General features: G+C 38.7%; 8 protein-coding genes across 8 annotated transcripts; 4 read left to right on the forward strand and 4 right to left on the reverse strand.

The window, feature by feature from the left end:
• Nucleotides 1-242: 242 nt before the first annotated feature.
• C9374_002360 (uncharacterized protein) lies at nt 243-3,261 on the forward strand (the record flags this gene model as incomplete). Its single annotated transcript, XM_044691770.1, has 2 exons — nt 243-2,825; nt 2,875-3,261. 2 exons carry the CDS (start codon nt 243-245, stop codon nt 3,259-3,261), a joined length of 2,970 nt encoding a protein of 989 aa, XP_044550608.1.
• A 129-nt stretch (nt 3,262-3,390) lies between these two features.
• C9374_002361 (uncharacterized protein) lies at nt 3,391-4,398 on the reverse strand (the record flags this gene model as incomplete). Its single annotated transcript, XM_044691771.1, has 1 exon — nt 3,391-4,398. One exon carries the CDS (start codon nt 4,396-4,398, stop codon nt 3,391-3,393), a length of 1,008 nt encoding a protein of 335 aa, XP_044550609.1.
• Nucleotides 4,399-4,484: 86 nt separating this feature from the next.
• Nucleotides 4,485-8,135, reverse strand: C9374_002362 (uncharacterized protein; the record flags this gene model as incomplete). The annotated part of the gene is made up of 1 exon (XM_044691772.1): nt 4,485-8,135. The coding sequence occupies one exon, from the start codon at nt 8,133-8,135 to the stop codon at nt 4,485-4,487; it is 3,651 nt and encodes a 1,216-aa protein (XP_044550610.1).
• Nucleotides 8,136-8,614: 479 nt separating this feature from the next.
• C9374_002363 (uncharacterized protein) lies at nt 8,615-10,080 on the reverse strand (the record flags this gene model as incomplete). The annotated part of the gene is made up of 5 exons (XM_044691773.1): nt 8,615-9,167; nt 9,245-9,384; nt 9,458-9,710; nt 9,778-9,817; nt 9,966-10,080. 5 exons carry the CDS (start codon nt 10,078-10,080, stop codon nt 8,615-8,617), a joined length of 1,101 nt encoding a protein of 366 aa, XP_044550611.1.
• A 264-nt stretch (nt 10,081-10,344) lies between these two features.
• On the forward strand, nt 10,345-11,548 carry C9374_002364 (uncharacterized protein; the record flags this gene model as incomplete). Its single annotated transcript, XM_044691774.1, has 2 exons — nt 10,345-10,816; nt 10,881-11,548. 2 exons carry the CDS (start codon nt 10,345-10,347, stop codon nt 11,546-11,548), a joined length of 1,140 nt encoding a protein of 379 aa, XP_044550612.1.
• A 163-nt stretch (nt 11,549-11,711) lies between these two features.
• On the forward strand, nt 11,712-14,723 carry C9374_002365 (uncharacterized protein; the record flags this gene model as incomplete). The annotated part of the gene is made up of 5 exons (XM_044691775.1): nt 11,712-11,801; nt 11,850-12,393; nt 12,448-12,725; nt 12,784-12,867; nt 12,921-14,723. The coding sequence occupies 5 exons, from the start codon at nt 11,712-11,714 to the stop codon at nt 14,721-14,723; spliced, it is 2,799 nt and encodes a 932-aa protein (XP_044550613.1).
• A 15-nt stretch (nt 14,724-14,738) lies between these two features.
• On the reverse strand, nt 14,739-16,559 carry C9374_002366 (uncharacterized protein; the record flags this gene model as incomplete). Its single annotated transcript, XM_044691776.1, has 3 exons — nt 14,739-15,517; nt 15,595-15,874; nt 15,921-16,559. 3 exons carry the CDS (start codon nt 16,557-16,559, stop codon nt 14,739-14,741), a joined length of 1,698 nt encoding a protein of 565 aa, XP_044550614.1.
• Nucleotides 16,560-17,349: 790 nt separating this feature from the next.
• Nucleotides 17,350-17,963, forward strand: C9374_002367 (uncharacterized protein; the record flags this gene model as incomplete). The annotated part of the gene is made up of 3 exons (XM_044691777.1): nt 17,350-17,457; nt 17,502-17,555; nt 17,607-17,963. The coding sequence occupies 3 exons, from the start codon at nt 17,350-17,352 to the stop codon at nt 17,961-17,963; spliced, it is 519 nt and encodes a 172-aa protein (XP_044550615.1).
• Nucleotides 17,964-18,017: the final 54 nt, after the last annotated feature.

The following is an 18,017-nucleotide window of genomic DNA, read 5'->3' on the forward strand; positions in this document are numbered from 1 at the left end:
GTCGAGAAAGAGACTGAGTGTGTGAGCATCAAAGTACCACAGCACTCAACCAAATCTTTGAATCCGCCCTCTCGAGCAAGAACTCGCAACAGAGAGAGAAGCACTCTTTTACGTTCATTGAAACGCTTTTTCTGGAAATCCATCAATAATTGGCGTGTGTGAATTGTGTGATCCAAAGGAATTCTTTGTGTGCACAAGATTCGACTCCAATACTTCTCGTTTTTTGCATTCATCTTTGAGAGATGTTTCCTTCTCACCCACCACCACAACAACAGCATCAGCATCAGCAACCATTACAGCCAACAACTCCTCCCGAGAACCTTTCATCTCATACGAGGAGTCATAATGGTAATCGCAGCGATTCCTTCACTAATCTCCATTCGAATTCTTCGAAAATGAACGAACCATTACAACACAAACAGTTCAAGATGGAGGATGGTCATCAACAACAACCAGCGTATGAGGCAATGAAGAGTCAACATCATGAATCTCAGATGGGTCATAAAAATTCGAGTGCCAGTGTTGGCGACCATCATTCAAACCATTTTCACCTTTCCTCGACTTTACTGCAAGGAGGTAGTGGTGGTGTTACTTCACAGCATGCTTCTTCTGCAATGGTTACACATAGGAATAACACAAAGGTCATGCCGTCGCTGCAAACAACAACACCTTGTTCTACTGCCGAATTCTCAGAAGAGCACCAACAACCCACTTCATGGTCAAAGTCGCCACAGAAAGATGCCTCCACGGACAATAACAACCATCATTATTTCATTTCACAACAGCATCAAACAGGACACACGCGGACACAGCCACAGACACATACCATTTATCATCACCCATTATCGCAACCATCGGCTCGCAATGGTCATGATAGGACCAATTACTCACCTCATCATCCAAGCGGCACATTAGGTAAACGATTGCATCATCATCATCATGGCGGCGCGGAACATCATCCCAACTACAATTCGCTCCAAAATCATCACCACCATCACTCGATGGCAGAACTCGATTTGGCAGGAAAACAACAACAGCACTGGTCCTCGAGTCGCAAGCATGGCGAGTATTATCATCATTCTCACGAACATCATCCTTCGCATGCACATCCTCATGCTTCTCCTCGACTCGGCCACGACCACCATCACCACCAACAGACACTATCCAACGCAACGATTAAGCAATTTCAGCCACATTCTTACCAATTTGGAAAAACCGAAAAATCCTCAATGGCCCAATTCAACTTGTTGGATTCCCAATCCAATAAGCCTCTTCATGCTGCAACAACAGGATCATTCATGGATCATGGCACGCATGTGGTGGCTACCACAACCGCTGGTGTTGCGAGTGTGATTCATAGGTCTGTGATACCATCAGCATGCTCACCAACAACATTGGCCATATATTCATCCTCGTATGTAGATACTAATCCCAATTCTCATGGGGATCTCAACAACAACAACAACCATTCGATACAATCTTCTAATGTTCCACCTCCACTTCCTCCTACTAGTAATAATCATTCTGCTCCCCATACACAACGTGGTTTGAATCAACACTCATCCATCAACACTCATTCCCCTCAAACCCTTACACATTTTAGAGAGCCTCAATACATGATTCCGAACACCCCTCTTGATCATCCTTGCCATAATGGTCAGCATCATCATGGAAACAAACACTTGACACTCTCCAACCACAGCGCTGTGGCCACAACAAACGGAAACATTCCAAGGTCTTTGAGTCAATCCATGAGTGGTTGCTTCTCCTCTGACCTCAAACATTATTCGTATTCCTCTGCCTCTGCCTCACACACAAATTCTCATCATGATTGGACAAACGTACCAGGAGCAGCAGCAGCAGTAGTAGGTTCCTCTCATTCACATCCTCATAACCAGAAACCAGGTTTTAAATGGAGCAGTGTGTTGTACAAGGATCCTCATGACGAAGGACCCATGAAGGAGTTGCATCGAACGTCATCCTCAATGACCTCCATGACTGCATCCTCACTGGAAGAAGAAGAAACATCAGAACATTTGAAGGCGTCTACCTCGTCTTCACCGTCGCTGCCTCCCACAACTGTCTTGAACACTAAAACTGTGATTCATCCACAGCAGCAGCAACTCCAGCAGCAACTCCAGCAGCATCTCCAACAGCATTCTCACTTGCACCTTAACAACAACAACAAAAAACAAACACAGAATACAGACGTATTATTGAGAGCGGCCTCCACGTTGGAAAATCATTCCAGTATGAATGTTTCAAATGTGTTGGTCGGTTATGGTGGTGGTGATCTTCAAGCACCCAGACAGGCATCGGAATTAAGGGATAATAATGAAAGCGATCAATCGAGAGGATTGTTTGTTCTCATGAGCGAAGAGCCTGAAAACCAAATTGCAGTTGAAACCACAACACAGAACAAGATTGCGAATTTCGAGAATGTACATAATTATCAACAGCCAAAGAAGATGAGAAAACTTAGCAATAGTTCTTCTCTTGAAGAAAGAAACAGTCAAAACGGTGAAGCAATTTCAACCTCTTCTGAATCCATCTCGGTATCGCACAAGAAATCATCATCTACTGCCCAAGCATCAAACTCCACAACCTCTAAATCAGCTGTGTCTTCGAGGGCGAAGAGATCTAACAAGGTTGTTTCGTACGCCGAATATGCAGCTGCAGAAGACGAAGATTACGATCTAGACAACAACTCAGAAAAAAACACTAATTCAGAATATTTGAGTGAGAGTAGTGAAGAACTGCGTCACAAGAAGACAAAATCCAAAAAGAAATCTGGAACAAAAAATTCAGATTTTAAATCAACCAAGGTAAGTTTCTTTATGAGTGATCAAAAGCGAATGAAGTTTTGGTTTCCAGCATGAAAAGAAATCATCAAAATCAACTAAGAAGACATCGAATAATGGAAAGGTTTATGACAGTGTCAAAGGAACTACGTGCCATCAATGCAAGCAAAAGACTATGGATCTAAAGAGCTCATGTAAAAGTTGCCATTCATCACCAATGAGCTCTTCCACCAACAGAGGCTCTTTTTGTGAAAGCTGCCTAAAAAATAGATACGGCGAAGAATTGGGTGAGGTTGTAAAAAACCCTGATTGGAAGTGCCCTATTTGCAGAGGTATTTGCAATTGCAGTAATTGCAGAAGAAAGGCAGGAAAGAATCCAATCTCTATCACAACCAGAGAGGCTCTTAAATCTGGCTATCAATCTGTTCATGAAATGCTTGTCGATAGATCTAATGAGTAAGCAGGACACTGTGTAAATAAATGCCAATGCTATTATTTAATTAAATACACAAGTAGGAAACTGAAACTTATTAACACCACAAATCATGAAAAACCCTTTTCAAAAATTGAGTCTGATCGTTGAACATGCTTATTCCTTGAGGGCCTGCTTCTTTGGATCTATACCTAGAATATACTTCTTGAAACCAGGGAATGCCAAACCAAGGCAAACAAATGAAGCAACACAAAGAGCAACTATGTACCTGGAGATTTCCTTGAATGTGGCGCTTCTCTTGTATTCTTCTTCTGTATATCTGGACCTGATATTCCTCCACCTATCTTCGAGGTTGTATCCTGGATCAAAAATGGTTTTAACAGGAGTACCCTCCACAATAGCTCCTTGAGTATTTTGTTCAGATCCAACAACATCTTCTTTGTTAGGTTCAAGTGAGGAAGCTTGTGCTGCCGAAAGAACAGATTTCACATCCTCAATTCCCTTTAATTTGGCCTCTCTCAATAATTTGAGCGTTCTTTGTTGCTGTGATTGCTGCTTCAACTTCTTTTCAACTTGGAAAATTGCTTGAATTGAGCTCTTCAAATTCTCGTCTACACCTTCCTTTCCTAACATTTCTTTCAACAAACTTTTTTGCTTTTCTTGTTCTCTTTGCATTTCTTCAATGTATTCTCTCTCCTCAGGAGACAGTTCTCCCTTGGGTACTTTTCTTTCACCCTCTGCTGGGATGTGGAAGATAGCCTTTTTAATACGTTGATTTTCTCTGATATCATCCAACTGTTCGGGTGTTAGGTTTTTAATGTCAAGTCCTTCTGGAATGGAAATAGGAGGCACAATAACGCTGAATTGTCCACTATTTAAAATATCCTGAACCCTGTTCGATGATCTAACATCAAAGTTTTGTTGTTGCTGTTGCTGTGGTTGTTGTGATTCTGATGATGAAGCCTCTTGTTGTTGTGATGAAATTTTAAAATTTGTTGAAAAGGAGCGAATCATTCCATTATTACAAGAACAACATGATTTTCCCATACAATGAGGACACATAGATTTAATTCTCTTGTTGTTATGGCTGCTCTCCAACAATACAATATTCTTGATTGTGGAGGAGAGTTGTCTTCCGACTGCTCGTGTTTGCTTGTGGAGCATTTTTTCTTTTTTAAGCCTTTGTTTCTGCGAATTATTATTCTGGAAGCAATTCACACTACGTTGTTTAATTTAATAAAATATTGATTTTATTTGAGAGCTCGTTCAAAACCGTGAACAATTCTTGTGAGGTCTGTAATGAGAGTTTCATTCGATTCTGAATTCGTTGTTGCCATATTCAACAAATCGTTAAATTCATAAGTGTCTTTGAGCGTTGCGAAGGACCATTTCTTCTTTGAAAATGATTTTTGAATTTCTTTTGGAATGTTGAGTTTTCTCTTAATGTTCTTTTCAGAGACAAGAGGACTCTTCTTGATATCCACCACAGATGCAAATGCCTCGAATAGACTCTTACAGGTGGCCAAATAACCAGTCTCCAACAAGATGGATTCTACGAATTGATGTGCACTGTGAGTGTCTTGTGGTTGTATCACATTCCAATATGCGATAGTCATGGCAACTTTCTTGATGAATGCTTGAACTCGTTGTTTACCTTCCACAGAAAAGATGTCAATACTGGCATAGAGTCTGTTGAGGAGAGGTTTGGAAGTAATCTTGGAAATACCTCTAACTGTATCCCAAGTAATGTTTGTATCTTCATTGAATTGGAGAGAAACATCAAAGTTGTGGAATATTTCTTCAAAATCATTATTACCTTGATTTGAGAGTGCTGTCTTGTCTTTCAGATTCTTTTTAGCATTGGAAGCGGCACACAAGACTAACTGAATGGTAACCTTACTAGAATGAAATTCCTTCTCGAAATAGGAATGAATGAGTGTTGAAAATGTTCCTAGATTTTGAGTAATCTTATCAATGTCCTTTAACTCGAATTCATTTTCAAATCTTTGGAGTTTGTGTTTGAGAGGAGCGAGATTTTCGACTTCCTCTGGTTTGAGGAAATTGGGTACTTCTGTTGGTGCCAAAATTCGAGTGGTAAGTTGGGGATCAAATTTGGCAAATGTAGTGACGTGTTTTGGTGAAGGTGTTGCTGATGTAGCAATTTCCATCATGATATCATTCAAATCATCAGAAGCATTCTCTGATTTTGTAATTCCACTATCCACAGCAAATAATTTCGTAAGCATTTCCTTGAAGGAAGATTTTCTTGAAATTTTACCAGCTGTTAACTTGCTTGATTGTGAATTTTGAGGTTGTTGAGGTTGTGGTTGTGTTTGCGAAGAAGGTGTAGTGGGGTCGACTGATTCGTCCAAGGATACCAAAATACGTGGAGAATCCATGCTGCCAGTCGCATGTTGATGGTGTTGTTGAGTCGAGATTGATCGAGAAGCTCCAACATCATTTTGTGTTGTTGTTGCTGACAAAGTATTTGAATCCATGGGTTCTTGATCATCATTGTCATCCTCACTCACTTGAATTTGGAGAGATGACATGCTTTGTGATAAAGCATCACACAATTCTGAATCACTCTGGTACAAATCAGACAATGTCTTTGCTTGAGCATTCAAATCTCTCACTTCATCCATCCAATAATTGTACAAGAGAGGTATCACTCGATAGAGGAATAAGTTTCTCTTAAAGTGAATGGCGTTCTCGAGTGGAAGTTTTTGATGAATATCATCCTTTACATTCAACAAATCAAACAAATCATGATGTTGGAAATAGTCTTTGGCCTTTGTGAAATCACCCAATGCGAAAATGCAAGCAAGATTATCATCCAAGAAAGAGGGGTCTGTGAAAAACGAGTCTTCCATAACTTCACCACTCATAGAACTTCCCAACAGTCCTCTAAAGGATGAAGACGTCTCATAGGAGCCACTCATACGAGCATCTTGTTGCTGTTGCTGTTGAGAGGCCAAAGAGGAACCTACTTGTTGTTCCAAACGAGCCTGATCGTCTTTGAGATATTTGAAAATCAATACTTGCTCGGAAGGTTCTACCATGACATAGGCGTCTTTGGAATGAACAGTGATGACATATTCGCTTTGTTCAGGCATTGGATTTGGAGGAGCATTGAATCCAATGGTATGTCTCGAAGTAATACCCCCACTGTAAGGTAAATATTGAGTACCGAATTGAATGGTAAATTTCAATTCTTCTGTTAAGGGTGTTGGTGAGTAGACGGAAACTGGAGTTCCTTCTCTTCCTTCTGCTGGATTAATGGCAGTAAATTTGAAACTAACCAGTCGATATTCGTCTGCACCTTGCAACAGGTTATATAAATCCAATAATTGACGAGTTTTCTCTTCAAATTCTGACAATAATTTCTGTTTGTCCAAATCATTGCCATGCATGATTTTGAGCATTCTCAACGATAACATGTTTTTGAGTTCAGTAGCGATGGCTTTTGGAGCATTTCCGAGAGGAGGAGATATTGGTGGCATCATGTTGATTCCGCTACTGCTGAGACCTGGACTCAATCCTCCTGCTCCTCCATTATTATTCGAATCATCGATAGAAGAGATGGCACTTTGTTTTCTTTTGGTAGGAGCTTTACAAATTTCTTCTCGTTTTGCACATTGGAATTGATTGGTTTCAAGCCAATACAAGAGAGATGGATTTTCCTTCAATTTGGTTGGATATCGATATTTCATCATCTTTTTCGTGAAATCCTTATAGTTGAGAACCAACAATTTTGTAGACAAGACAACACCAAGTCTAAATTTGTTTTTCTGAGGTTTCTTATCACCCTTATCTAATTTTCCAAGTTGCTCATCAATGGTATACGAGTAAATGTTTGGCCTCAATTTGATCTTGTCATGCTTGACCAAACAGAATTGATCTTGTTGTGTATCTTGTCCGTCCTCACCTCTCACATAGACATGAATGTACAATTCCTTTCTCGTAGCTACAGTCGTTGTAGTCGTCGTCGAGTTGTTGTTATGCGTGGACGTCGTGTTACCTCCACTCAAATAATGATCGACCAACGTGGGTGAGAAGGAAATCACGACGGGTCTTGAAATCTTCTTACTTCCATCTTTAATCAAGTTTTCGGCACGTCCTGCAAGGGATCCAATGATGTATTTACAATCTTCCGAGAAGTCCTCTTTCAATGAGAGGGCAATGAGTGGAGGTTCAAAAGAATTGGCCTGAACTTGATCCAAGAGAATTTTTTGACCTGAATTGCCAATATTAGCATTCTCAACAAGTGTGGTTGGAGTATCGAGAATGAGTTGGAATTTGATGGTGAATTTAGAGTATTGATACATGTCAGTGGGTGCGTTCAAAATGTAACCCTTTGGTTTAAAACTAACGACGGTATTTCCTCCAAGCTCACTTGAATAATTTCCACTCAAAAGATCACTTAAATTCATATTTGAGTTGAGTGGATATTCAGAAAAGGTGAAAATATCTTCCGTGGTTGGTGATGATGCGTTAATGACATGCCTGGTCGCTGCAATATGACAACTCAAAAAACAATTAGCTCCTTCGCTTCGACATTTGTACATGAGTAAATCACAATTTACAATTCTAATCTGAAATTCAGGAAGAACGGGATAGGTAGGCTTGTTTTTCTCGGATCCAAGTGCAAAGTGAGAGTTTGCAGGAAGGTTTTTAATGAATTGAATGAAACTGCTACTCGAGGCAGGATTCATTGGTGGATGAGAGGATGTTGTGGAAGAGCTTGTACCGCTGCTACTGCTCACTGAATGTTGTGGACTCATGTGTTGTTGTTGTTGGTGTTGACCCATCATCATCATGCTACCGAAATAGGGTTGGTGTAGAGGATAGGATCCTTGTGAAGAGGAAGAATTGGTAGAGGAGCCAGACGAAGAGGGCATCTTGTTGTTGTTGTGTGGATGGAGTCGTTAATAACTAGAAGTGGAATCTTGGAAGGTCGGCAGGTACCACTCGCAGATATCGAGGAACGCACTGGCAGTTGACTTTTTTTTGATGGTGTGTGATCGCAGATGTTCATAAATCAGTGACAAGCAGCCCAGACGCATTTGTTGGTGTCGAGTCGATTTCAGTGAGCTGTCTGAATGGTAATTCTGTGAACATTTATCCTCAACGTTCGACTTGAAATCATACCTTCAATGTTGCAAACTACCTGTCCCTCTGATTCATGATTAGATGTGTTGTTATGTCTGTGGAATGTCACAGACAAACTGCATGACATTGAGTGGTTCAAGTCTTTTGTTAATTTAATGACAACATATTAGCATGTGACTTTTCACAAGAGACAGTAAAATTCTCCACTTCCCCACTCCAACAAAATACCATTCTGTTCATTATTAGGGTATGTCTCCTATTCTTTTGTTTAATTCAAGAAATCCTTTCTTACAAGAGATTCGTCGTTATGCACTCTACGAATTGTCTCCCCAAGTAGTGAGCCCAAGTCAACAACATGAATTTTTGGATTATCCTTAATCTCTTGTTTGTGATTGATAGAGTTTGAAACAACCAATAAATCCAATTCAGCTGTTTCATTAATTCTCTTCAATGCTGGACCAGTTAATAATGCATGAGTTACGCAAGCATAAACTTTGCTGGCTCCATTTTCTTTAAGGCATTTAGCAGCGGAACAGAGAGTTCCTGCAGTATCTACCAGATCGTCTACAATGATACAATCCCTTCCTTTGACCTCTCCGACCAATTCCATTATCCAGGGCATGTTTGAGCTGTTTACAGCAACATCATTTGAGGCAGTTCCATTGGTGTTAGAAGAAGAGCTTGATTCACTGGTTGTGCTTTGCTTAAAATCATTCCAGCATTCTTGTTCAGATGATTTGAATTTTTTCCATTTGTTCATTACAGCCATTTGGGCGTCACCAAACTGATCAGGGTACTCGGATAGAAGGTATTGCAAGAAACTGTGTTGAACGTATTGAGTATTGAGGTGAAATGAGATCAAAATATTTTTCAACAACTATTTGAAAAATAATCTTACCTATCAGCTCTTGAACCACCTCCAGCATCTGGAGATACAATTGTAATCTTTCTATGCCACAAATCTGGCACTTCCTTGAGAAGAGCAGGGAAAATGACGCTTCTCACACCAATATTGTCCACAGGAATTGCAAAATACCCCTATTGTGTTTAAAGTGTCAACAATAGATAGCATGAAGGTTTAACAATTGTGTCACATCGAAAAGATACGTACTTGAATTTGACCGGCATGCAAATCGACACAAATCACATGGTCCGCACCTGCAGATTCAATTAATTTAGCAACTAGAGCGGCACTAATAGGAACTCTACTCTTAGTCTTTCGGTCTTGTCTGGCATATGCATAATATGTAATAACGACATTGATTCTGTTTACACTAGCTCGTTTAAGTGCATCAATCATTAATAACATTTCCATAAAGTTATCATTGACTGGATCTGACATGGATTGCACAATAAATGTGTCGCTGGATCATTAAAATAATTTATGATTTCAATAGTGATCTAGCTTCGATGGTTCATTAGTGGACCTACCTTCCACGAACATTTTCATTTACTTGAACAAAACATTCTCCTAAAATATTGAGAAAGATTGCAAAGTATGGTGTATATAAAACGGTAGTTAAATAATCGGGATGATGATCATTCATATCCCGGATTTGAAAAAGGTCCATTATTACCCAATGTTTTAACGACCCACACATTGATCATCGTCAACCTACCGTCTGCAAATTTCACGGTCTTTGATTTACAAATCTTGATATCCAGGTATTTGGAGATGTTATTGGCAAGTTCCTCGTTGGCCGAGCAACTGATGAGCTTTAAATCATAACCCATTTTTTTCTTTATGAAACTTTATTTGGCGAATTCATTGGTTCATTCGTTCTTGTGGTGGGTACCAAATTACTACGTGGCATTAATGAACGATGAACAATATTTTATCTGATGTGACACCAACAAAATAATAATAATTTGAATAACTTGGTTTTTTAGTTTTATATCAGCGCTTATGACAAAGCAACATGTTGAGTAGACAACCTCTCCGAATGCATTATTCAATCAAATTGTTGCAAAAATTAAATAACAAATTGACCGAAAAAAATGATGAGCTGTCCATTCTCTGGCAATGCCTCTGCTGGTACGAAGTGTCCTATCACTGGTGCGTCGTCCACAACTGAAGCTACAAACGATTCCTCTATTGATGCTTGTCCAGTTATCCATGCAGTAAATGAAGAAGAAGTGCAACAAGTCAAACAAGAAAAGAAAGAATATGCTTCCGAAGAAGCACAACAAGAAGAGCAAGATGTAACAGAAGATGCTACAGACCATTCTGTAACAAAAGCATTGGAGGCACTGATGAAAGAATCGGACGAAAAATCCGAAATACCAAGTATAGCAGAGTATCAAAAACTGAGAAGAACAACAGCCATCATAACCGGATTTTATGCCAAAGGAACTGAAGCAAAGAGAGAACAATATGAAAATGTGAAAGAAAGTCTCTCGCGTTTGTACGGTGATGAAGAACAATGCAAAGCTCAGATTGCTGCTCTTCAAAAATATGAAAAGTTTAAAGGTATGTTACCAATCTCAAACATAAATAATAATGCAAATGTTTATCGACCTGCGGAAATCAAAAGGTCACCTCAAGTATAAGGAATATATGGAGAATTATCAAGACGAATTGAGTAATTTACAAGCTCAAAAGACAAAGCTCGAAGAAACTGCCAAACATTATTACGACTTGCATATTTGGTCACAAGAAATTGTCAAGATTTGTGAATGGCTTGAACAACATTTGGACTATTATGCTTATAAAACAATTCCTGAGTTACCAATTGACAAAATCTTTAAAGGAGTGACTCCTCAAGCACCTCCAGAACTTAACGATGAGGAAAAATTCAAGTATAGTAAGGGGTTAGATGAAATTTGTCATAATCTGAACGAAAGTAGAGATTTCTTTGAGGCCTCTGTAGATGGTAGACTTAATCGTTATCAAGAAATTGAGCGTGAAATCATTTTATGCCAATTAGAATCTCTAGCTCAATCACCTGCGGAAAACAACCCTCGCCGTGAATATATCGAATCCGAGTTGAGACAAGACTTGGCTCATGTTGAGTCTCAACTTAAGGATAGCGAACGTCCAGAAACTCAAAAGAGAAGACAGTTCATGTTGAAAATGCACAAGGAATTTATTGACGTGTTGAGCTTCTTTAGAGAGACTCTTGGTGTTTTGAATGACAGCAACGTGCCTAAAAAATATGATGAAAGATACACCAGCAAATTCACTCTTCCTGCCGATGAATAAATAAAAGTGTGACTTGACAACAAATTGACATCAACGTTCAATTCAAACATTCACACATTCCCATGATGTTTGTATCAATGAAACCACCACCGACAGTAACAATCTTAACGGCTCGGGAAAGGCGCGCTTTTTTCTGTTTTACAAATTGAAAAAATATCATCATATGAGCCTCAACAGCAGTGCAGCAGGCACCAGCAACTCGTCGATGAAAACATCGGGAGCTCCTTCTTCAGATGCACTATTTGATCAATTGGTAGGTACAATGAAAGAATGTTAACCTAATCTATTGGTAATACAATAGCTGAAGGATCCACAGGTGAGGAGAAGGCTCGCTCTTGGCAAGCACTACGACGCTCTTACACTTTCTGAAGAAGAGGAGCGTGCAATTAAGGAAGATTTAATTTTGGCAAAGAAGTATGAGAATGAGCTCAATGAGCGAGTTACACGGAATATTGAGAACGAGGAACTAAAAAAGTTGTTGATGCAAAACGATGAAGAGTCGAAAGGCTCAACTGATGCAAAGATGAAGGCTTACTACAACAAGTTGCAACAGCTTCAAATACAGGCCGAAGCGAAATTGAAAAAGCAAATTAAGGATGCAGAAGAATATGAAATTGCCAAGCTTGAGGAGGACCAGAAACGATTACTTGAAAGTGAAACAAAGAAACTCTTAGAAGGAAGACAACTGTTTCAACTGTCCGAAGAAAAACAACGAGAAAAAGAGCAATCAGAGATTGAAAAGCGAGAGAAATGGATGGCTAAAGACGATGTAATCAATGATGTTCCAACTTCATCCCCTAAACGAAGAGATCTAGTGAGCCTGCTGCAGTCTACAGCTTCACAAAGTAAGTAGATGCCGAATTGTTGTTTCCTAACGCTCTTCCGGTCACTATTCTCAGAAAGAGTAATTCTTCTTATGACTGTGGATATCGGAGATGGTCGCTCTGACACTATCACAGTTAAGGAAGATGACTCTTATTTGGACCTTGCTAAAAAGTTCCAAGAAAAACACAATTTAATTCCTGCTATTATCGAACCATTAGCGGAACACATTAAGTTTAATGTGGAGAAGGTACTAAAGGAAAGAACGATGGACATGTTCAAAATGGCTCAATCCACCCACGGATCTAGCATGTACAATAGAAGCCCTGCTCTATCAAAACCACACGATACAAAGGTAAGCGCAACAGAGAACAAATATTATTTTTAATTTAACGCTCCTTTAATTATTTTAGGTTGACAAATATGACAGTTTGCAACAACTAGATCAGAAAACAAAGAACAAGAGTTCTACTCCAGTAAGCTCAAAGAACAGCAAGGTGTGTATTAAGTGAATAAAATGTTATTAGTCTAACCCTTATTAATTTTATAGCCAGTACATGAAAGATTACATGAAAGTGCTAAATATAAAGAAGCTAGAATATTAAGGATAAAGATGGAATTAACAAAGAATGAACTAGAGAAAGTGATGGAGACAAAAGTTCCAATGTCGGAAACAAGTCGAAAAATAGTAGAAGAAATTGAAAGGAGCAGGGCAAAAGACAAATTTCAAAATTATGGAGAGTTTTTATATAATGAAGGAAAGGCAATGATTCGAAAACAGCAATTAGAAAAAGAGAGAGTTCAAAGATTGGAGGATGCAAAGATGGAAGTTTTCACATTTAAGCCACAAATTAATACAAACTTTAAAATTGAGAGGCCAAACAATGCGTACATGAACACGTTTAAACACAATGTGATGATGTATGCAGAAGAAGAGGAAAGAAAATGTCCTTTTAAGCCAAAGATTAATCAAAAATCTGCTTTGATGGCTGTGCAAAAGAAAAACGAAGAGTTTTTATCAGATACAGGAACAACTGATCCCTTTGAATCTTTGTTCAAAGACGCAGAAAAAAGAAGAGCCAAGTTAGAGCAAAAACAAAGCGAGGTGGTCAGGCAACAATTGATGCCATCAACAGGAGCAGCAAAGCCCTCACAAGAACACATTGAAAGACTTGTAAATAGCCGAAAGGAAGCAGAAAAAAATATCATGCAACTAAGGATGCAACTGAATTCCAACTTTGATGCAGAAACTGGAAGGGAGCTGTTTAAGCCTATAACCACCAGCAAACGACCAAAGTCAGCGGGGCATGCAAGACAAACTTCTTCCGTTTTTGAAGATCTCTACAATAAGACGTTTGAGACAGCAAAAAACGCCATTGCAAAAGAATATTACAAAGAGGTTGACAAGCTTGCCAACACCAAACACGTAAATGAAGCAAGCAGAAAGATTGCTGAGACGGCCAAAGTCAAAAAGATTTTCAAGCTCTTTACATACCTGGATAGCAACAACGATGGATATTTGAACATTGAAACTGACATTTTAGGATCAAGTGAAGATCGTTTCCAAATCATAGACAAGCATTTGCAAGAAATATTATTGGACGTGTTTGAACAATTCGAAATTGATTCAAATATTGGTTTTGAAGAATTCGCTGCAGCAGTTCTTCAGAGAATGGAAAAAAGCGATGCTAAAGCAATGTTGTTATCCTCAACGAAGGGCCCAGTCCAGAAAGTTTCAGGAATTGACTCACCAATCATCCAATCCTCTCCTGAATCCGATGACGGTGAATGTAGCTTTAGACCAAAAACAAACAGAAAGAGTGATGAATTGGTGTGGGCAAGACGTTCGACGGGTCAAGATTTATTCGAAATACTCTACAAGGAAAAAGATACAAAGGAGCAAAACCTCTCTAGACTCAAACAAGCTTATTCAGAGGATGAAATGAGAGAATGTTCTTTTAAACCTCACACAACCAATCCTACTGTGAGCGGATTTTCTGAGAATACTATTCAGCGACTTTACAGCCGATCTCCCAAAAAAAAGAAACATTCATATCCCTCCTTAGAAGAACGTGAGCTAGAAGAATGTACATTCTGGCCTAAAGTTAACAATCAAACTCCAGAGAGATTTTTGAAAAGTGTTGAAGGTCGACCAACACCTACAAACATCAAAACCAACAAGAGCTATAGCGAGTTATTCATGTCTTCAGAAGCAATTCCAAGTAATGGTACCCTAAAAAAAACGAGAAGTATTACGCCACCATCCACGAGACATGTCACAACCAAAACACTATCTCCAACTAAGGCAAGTCAGAGCAGAAATACCAGAGCCTCACTAAGTCTCCTAAGATAATAAATTAATTGTCATTTAGTCCAAAAACTCATCAAGCCTGTTGTGGTATTCGTCAATGACACTTCCATTGTGACCCGCTGAAAATCCGTGTGGCATAAAACGAATATGTTGTTGTGAATCTTGCAAACTGTCATGATTGCTTTGTCCTAACGTGGAAAATGTGTAATGGTCAACACCTGCACTATTTGGAGTATCTTGTTGAGCGATAATTCTCAATCCGTTGTCAGCATTGCCCCCGCTGCTTGCATAAGAGGCATAAAGAGGTTGATCACCAACAGCTCCGCTGGTAAAATAGTTTGGAACGAGTAACGTTGGTCCCATGTTGCCATAACCAGTATTAAAATGAGCTCTGTCTTCTTCGTCAGAATCCTCCTCAACTTCATAAGGGGCATCCATGTGATAGTAATAGACAGATTTTGGAACAAGATGTGAATGTTCTGCTGTGGGTGAGTCTGCCTTAATAGTGCCTTCAGTGTAAATGACTCCAAATTTAATTTCATCCAATGTTTCAACATTTAAATGATTCTTGTCTCGATCAGGAGAAATTTGGCGATGTCTGTTTTGATAGTCATTGTTACCACTGTCGGCACTCAGAAGAGATGTTTTAGAGGCTGCCTTTTTCATATTTTTCTTTCTTGGGCAGAAAAATAGTCGATATTTTCCAAAGAAGTGATGTCCATAGAATATCATGTTCAGGAAACCTTGAAGTGGATTGGTAATGGCCTGAACAAGATCCAACCAAAATATTCCAGAAATCATACTTGCTGATGTTGTTTGAGCCACAACAATGGATTCTTTTAGTGAACAACAAGAATGCATTGAACAGATCATAAATGACTAAAATGATCGATTCTAAACATTTCTCACTTACCAATGAGTCGATTAATAAAGGCTGGAATCCATGTAATGACAAATGCCAACAATATCAAGACAAAGTTGATAATTGTCTTTTTCCCCAAATGTTGATATTGGTCATCTAGTGAGAGAATTTCATAGTTGCTTTTCTTTCTTCTGTGCATTCTAAAGCAAATACAAAGTCCTAAAAAGAACACAGCACACAACACCACACAAATGTACACCAATAAAAATGTGAAAAATCTAAAATTAAGAAATGGAGATCTATCGTGATGTAACCCTATCCAACACCATTGCTTTTAAAATACAGAATTAATTAGTATCTTACGAGCAAGAACGTACCTGTAAATTGTCTACTCTGTTAAACTGATCTGTAAATAAAACCACAATGGTGTAAACAAGTGGGAAAATCCAGCATATGATATGAAACGCAATTTCTAGTAAAATTTTCCTCCGTTTGTGACGTTCTTCCGAAAAGTGAGGTGTGACGCTCAAAAACAGTTGTAAACAAATGCATGTGCTCCATAGTACTGAGCTTACTTCAAAACATGTCATTAAAAAACCTTGCAAAGTGCAACACCATTCATACTCTAAACTAATTCCAAATAACGATATTGCGTAGCTTAAGCTTGCAAATAAATCACTGATGGAAAGGTACAAAACTAATCTATGATTCATTGTCGATAATGAAAAATCCTCACCGTATCGTGTCCTACTTTTCCTATTTCTCTTTTTACACGAGACTATTTTGAATAAAATAGTACTAAATATAATAAATAGAGATCCTAATATTGAAATAATGGCACTCGATCCTGTGACATATCGCAAAACATGTTGTTCCACAGACACCACTGCCGTTTCATTCCACGATTGTGAATCATTGTTATTTACAATTTGAGGTATAGTATTCAGCATTAGTTGTGAAGATAAATTGATCCATAATTTGCCATACTTTTCGCTCATACTATCTTGAGTGACCATCGGAGAAGGTTTGGTCGTTGAGATTGTTGTTTAATATAGAATTGAGATTGTTGTGCAATGATAATCACAGAGAGATGTTGGGCCCAACACACAGATAAATCCAAAACAGTTGTTGTTGTGGAACTATGTCGTTAGCAATGTTTCAGTTTAAACCAAAATTCGTTCCCGTGATGATGAAAAATATTAACAAGTTGATGATATTGTTTGAAGGCTTTTATCCAGCAATTGATGCCGAATCTTGTTGCTCTTCTCGGATTTTGAGTCAATGATTGAAGTTTTAGTGAAATTCTGTGTGAGTTGGTTTGGAAACTCGCAAAAGGTAGGACCTGAAGCACGTACAATTTTTTCAAACAATCTCGAACAGTTTCGCTGTTATTGTAAAAAAACCTCCACAGCAGGCTTCCAGTTAATATTTGGAAAGGACGGGAGAGTTCATCCGTGTGCTAGTAGAGATCTCAAGTGGTGTGGAAGGACCATAGAAACTCCTTTGTACTGTAGTTCTAGTTTTTGGTCTTTTCTTTGAGAATTTTGATAATTCTTTAAGGAAAAATAAGAAAAATGGACGATTTGATTCAGATCAAGTGTGTGGTGGTTGGGGACGGAGCAGTTGGAAAAGTAAGTGTTCGTTGTACCATCTCATGTATCTCATGAGGGAGCATGTGTCGTGATATTCTTGATTCAGACTTGCATGCTTATCTCATATGTTGAAGATAAATATTCGGATAAATATATTCCAACAGTATTTGGTAGGCTTCATTCTTTTCTGAGATGATTTTTAATATTTGGCTCAATGATGAAACAACGAACACCTTTCTCACGCAAAGAAAATCACTCTGCTAATGTTAGGCATAAGGATAAAACTGTAAACTTAACGCTTTGGGATACGGCTGGGCAGGAGGTAAGTCTTATTGATGAAATATTTTCGTTCGGATTACTATTAAGGATGTCATTCAGGACTATGATAAATTACGTCCTTTGAGTTATCCCGATACAAACGTGAGTATTCATTATATTAGGCAAACCAAACATGTATTGATCTTCTACTAGGTGTTTGTAATCGCTTTCTCTGTTGTTAGTAGAACATCATTGGAAAATGCACAGGGCAAGTGGTATCCAGAGATTTCATTGCATTCGCCAAACACTCCGTTTGTTCTTGTGGGTACAAAAATTGACCTCCGTGATGATATGAAAGAAGTTGAAAAGCTTAAAAGAGAGGGTACGGAACCAATAACTAGGAAAGAAGGAGAAGAAATGGCCAAGAAAATGAAAGCATATGACTTTTGTGAGTGCAGTGCTAAAAACAAAACTGGATTGAAAGAAGTTTTTGCAACAGTCATCGAGGCATATATTAATCCAAAAAAGACCAAGGAAGGAGGTTCACGATCTAGTTGTCAGCTCATCTAACACATTTCGAAATGGCTGCAATCACAACGTGTCTGCGTGTAATTTGTACATAAA

This window comes from Naegleria lovaniensis, assembly GCF_003324165.1.
Source record: "Naegleria lovaniensis strain ATCC 30569 chromosome Unknown tig015, whole genome shotgun sequence".
In the NCBI taxonomy this organism is placed as follows: domain Eukaryota; phylum Heterolobosea; class Eutetramitea; order Acrasida; family Naegleriidae; genus Naegleria; species Naegleria lovaniensis.